This window comes from Brassica oleracea, chromosome C4, assembly GCF_000695525.1.
Source record: "Brassica oleracea var. oleracea cultivar TO1000 chromosome C4, BOL, whole genome shotgun sequence".
NCBI classification, from domain to species: Eukaryota; Viridiplantae; Streptophyta; class Magnoliopsida; order Brassicales; family Brassicaceae; genus Brassica; species Brassica oleracea.
In genome coordinates, this window is record NC_027751.1 from 25,047,104 (window position 1) to 25,051,374 (window position 4,271).

The window sequence follows — 4,271 nt, forward strand, 5'->3', positions numbered from 1 at the left end:
AAGCAACTGAATCGAAACCCTAGGGTGTGACCCGATATTGCAACGGCTAAGAAAGAAAGTGTTTAACCAAAAAGAAAAAAAAAAAAAAAAGTGTTCAACTCATAATACAAAACGATGCGTTTATTGACTTACGCTTACCAAATATGCACAAAAGCCCAAACGAAAATAACTATCTTCAATGTATGCAAAGCCTAACACAGATACTGTGAATAAGCAAAAGCCCATGCGAATAACAAACTTGAATAAATGAAACGGATCGTTCGTTTAACTGGACACCTCTCTTCAAGACGTCGACCAAATTTATGATGTGGATGGCGACGTGGACCCCCTGAGAGAGTAAAAAAATTTACTTTATATATAAAGACAAGGGCAAAACCAGTCCAAAACGACCAAAGTATTATTTTGACAAACAAATTTCGAAAGTGTCTTGTTTTTCCAATTCTCCCTTAAAACAATTCTAACAACAAAACGGAAGAAAAAAAAGCAGATAATGTAAAGAAAGAAAAAACGCATGGTTTGATAGATATTTTCTCTTACGTCTGTCTCCATGTTCCTTCCCCTTAGCCCTAGTACCCATTGGCTTGCATTCCAAGCAAAGCTTATCCACCATTTTATCGTCTTGCTCCTCATCATCTCCTCCAACACCTAAACCTCTGTCTTCATTACCACATTTCCTCCTCTTTTACATTCCCTTTCAGCCACTCCTTCATCCCCATATTTTCAGGTTCGAGGTTCATCTCATTGTTACCGTTTCAATCTTGTACATCTCAAACTTCAGATTCCTTGTTGGGTAATTGTTAACAAACCATCTTGTTACAATACTTCCTTTTCCAGTACCTACATCGTTGAATACTTTCCTTTAGTAGCTTCCAATGTGCAAGAAAACCAAAAATCAGAAAAGTAGACTGGGATTTCAAAAGTGTTACCGTTTAGGGATTATGCACTCTCTCTCTTGAGCTCTCTTCAGCTGCGAACTGCTTCGTAGTCCTCTGATAATTATAAGAGTACTAACAAACGTTTTAGAGATATAACATTCCAATCTTAAGACCTAGGAGATGTAAAGAAGGATGTACCGGGGCTGATAAAAGAGTTGATCGGAGCCGCTGCTGCAGTGTAAACCAAAGAAGGTCAACTGATGCAATATTAATATTACTCGCGGTCACGGCGGTTGTAGTGGCGACTGAAGAGGCTGAGGCCAAGAGGTTAAGATGGTGTTGAGAGGATTCAGCGGCTATGGCGACAGGGTTGAGCTGTAGCGGTGATCATCTGATGGACATTTGTCGTAGAGAATGCCATTGACACGTGACCTCCAATGTTCACAGCCGTTCAATATGCATACTCTTCGTCTTCATCGTCGATTGAGCTGACTATCATACACCGGAAAACCGTGGGTAAACTTAATATCCATCCACACTTACACTTGACAAAAAACTATAAACCTGTAGCCCACAAAAATTATGACTTAAGCAGCAAAGGAGATGGAAACTCAGTTTTGGTAACAGATAAGAACATCAATTTAACATGGGCAAAATTAAAAAAATACCCCAATTTACTGTAGATTTTATGTCACTTCTTAAATTATCAAACCGAGAATTAAAAATAAAAAATTCCCATGATTATCTGCAAAATAGACAAAAACCTTCTATCGATTGAAAAATCTGACGAACCGTAGAACATCTAAATCTATAAGAGCTATCATCCTCAACTCAACTCCATCTCCTCACATAGCCACATAATGCTCCTCTATCAAAGCACAAATAAACTGCAAAAAATATATTTTTGGCATCAAAAAACATATGGATATAAACACTAAATCTCTCTCAAACAGAGCTACAAAAAAATGTTGAGCTTGTGGTTAAACGCAAACAATCCAAGACCTAAACTTTCTATGTTAAAATAGACAAAACAATAAGACTTACAGACCAATAAGCAATATTCAGAACGTCAAGGATACATTTTCATTTTGTAGACGAGCTAAAACGCCACAATACGTAATCCAATATCAAAGTTCAATTTCAAAGCTGATTCAAATCATAAGAAGAAGAAGAGAGAGTGACCATGATGAGCGTGATCTCGGGAGGAGGAATGAGAGGCACGGAATTGGAGATCTCCGCGACTCCTTCGTCCTTAAGGCTGATTCGAACCGATGAGGACTCCGTTCATCACAGAATAAATTAGTGAGTTAGGTGTTCACAGAATAAATTAACTTTGTTGCTATCACGGATTGAGAGTATGGTGTTTAAGGAAAGAGGGCTTACAGAGAGACCGACTTGCAAAGGGATAAGATGCATCAATCTCAGATCGTGCTCGATGTGGGTTGATGGTATTAAGAGGTTTGTTAAAGCAATGAATTAATAACCTTTAACAATTCGAAAGATTAGAAAGGAAGGCGTAAAGACGCAATCGAAGCTTCTTATAGAATTCTTCAAGACCATTCAACTCATGCATCCTCCTGAAACTCCATTGTTGGTGAAGATCATCAAAGAATAAGATGAGCCCTAGATTTCGTTGTCGACTATGGCGAAGAAATCAACGCTTTCAGAACTCAAATTGTGCGTCGACCTCGAATAGCGGAGATGAAGAGGTGCTCAACTCTATCATCAGAACGGTGCGTTACCGTTATGGGCTGGTAAAGTGTGAAAAAAATAAGGCCCGAAATAATACGAAGCCCACATGGATGCAGAATAATTTAAATGAAACTCAGCGTTTGCTTTAGGTGAACAGATGTCGACTCCATGGAGCTCGAATTGATGACGTGGCATCCGAGCTGGATCCCCTGAGAGTAATTCAAACTCTTCTTTATATATAAAGATTTCGAAGGATTAGAAAGGAAGGCGTAAAGACGCAATCGAAGCTTCTTATAGAATTCTTCAAGACCATTCAACTCATGCATCCTCCTGAAACTCCATTGTTGGTGAAGATATCAAAGAATAAGATGAGCCCTAGATTTCGTTGTCGACTGTGGCGAAGAAATCAACGCTTTCAGAACTCAAATTGTGCGTCGACCTCGAATAGCGGAGATGAAGAGGTGCTCAACTCTATCATCAGAACGGTGCGTTACCGTTATGGGCTGGTAAAGTGTGAAAAAATAAGGCCCGAAATAATACGAAGCCCACATGGATGCAGAATAATTTAAATGAAACTCAGCGTTTGCTTTAGGTGAACAGATGTCGACTCCATGGAGCTCGAATTGATGACGTGGCATCCGAGCTGGATCCCCTGAGAGTAATTCAAACTCTTCTTTATATATAAATATTTCGAAGGATTAGAAAGGAAGGCGTAAAGACGCAATCGAAGCTTCTTATAGAATTCTTCAAGACCATTCAACTCACGCATCCTCCTGAAACTCCATTGTTGGTGAAGATCATCAAAGAATAAGATGAGCCCTAGATTTCGTTGTCGACTATGGCGAAGAAATCAACGCTTTCAGAACTCAAATTGTGCGTCGACCTCGAATAGCGGAGATGAAGAGGTGCTCAACTCTATCATCAGAACGGTGCGTTACCGTTATAGGCTGGTAAAGTGTGAAAAAAATAAGGCCCGAAATAATACGAAGCCCACATGGATGCAGAATAATTTAAATGAAACTCAGCGTTTGCTTTAGGTGAACAGATGTCGACTCCATGGAGCTCGAATTGATGACGTGGCATCCGAGCTGGATCCCCTGAGAGTAATTCAAACTCTTCTTTATATATAAAGATATGGGTGACATATCACATGAAACAGTTAATATATGAAATTGTACCTGAATTCATCTTCATCAAGTCTAAAAGACTAAAGAGCTGAAGAAAAGCGAGAGACATTTTGTTGGGTCTATTTTGGGTTTGTATGTATAGCTACTATTGAAATGAATAATATTAACCAACTTTTAGCCTAATAAATCCCATATATATTAATCCTGGAGCATTACAACATGTTTTCGTAGCCACGTGTCATCACGAGGATGATTCTTAGAATTCTTGGAAAAATAAGTTGGCCCATATAAACATATACTATGATTTTTATTAAACTAACTATTAAATTAATTAATATTGTACAAAAAAATATTTTTCTTTCCTTAAATAAAAGCTACATAATTACCTAATATGATTAACATATATATGACAATTAATGATTATGAATAATACATATTTGATAACAATTTTTGTATCCTCTTTTTTTTTGTTTAATTTTATATTATTAAAAGAAATTAAACAATTACATTAAGAATATAATAAAAATTTATATTTTTTCTTATATGTTATATTTTGAAATTTTTAAAATGACTATAA

General features: G+C 37.3%; 1 protein-coding gene and 1 long non-coding RNA gene across 2 annotated transcripts in view; both read right to left on the reverse strand.

The window, feature by feature from the left end:
- The window catches only part of LOC106338482 (metal tolerance protein A1), a 1,195-nt gene extending 970 nt beyond the window's left edge, over positions 1 to 225 (reverse strand). Inside the window, exon 1 of the mRNA XM_013777447.1 lies at positions 197 to 225. Within this exon, the coding sequence (XP_013632901.1) occupies positions 197 to 225 (29 nt within the window). The remainder of the gene's footprint in view (positions 1 to 196) is intronic.
- A 143-nt stretch (positions 226 to 368) lies between these two features.
- Positions 369 to 2,449, reverse strand: LOC106340062. The gene is made up of 5 exons (XR_001269298.1): positions 2,259 to 2,449; positions 2,058 to 2,153; positions 1,074 to 1,762; positions 927 to 989; positions 369 to 837 (listed from the first exon to the last, which is right to left on the reverse strand). It is a non-coding gene; the product is annotated as an uncharacterized LOC106340062 (long non-coding RNA).
- Between the last annotated feature and the right edge of the window lie 1,822 nt (positions 2,450 to 4,271).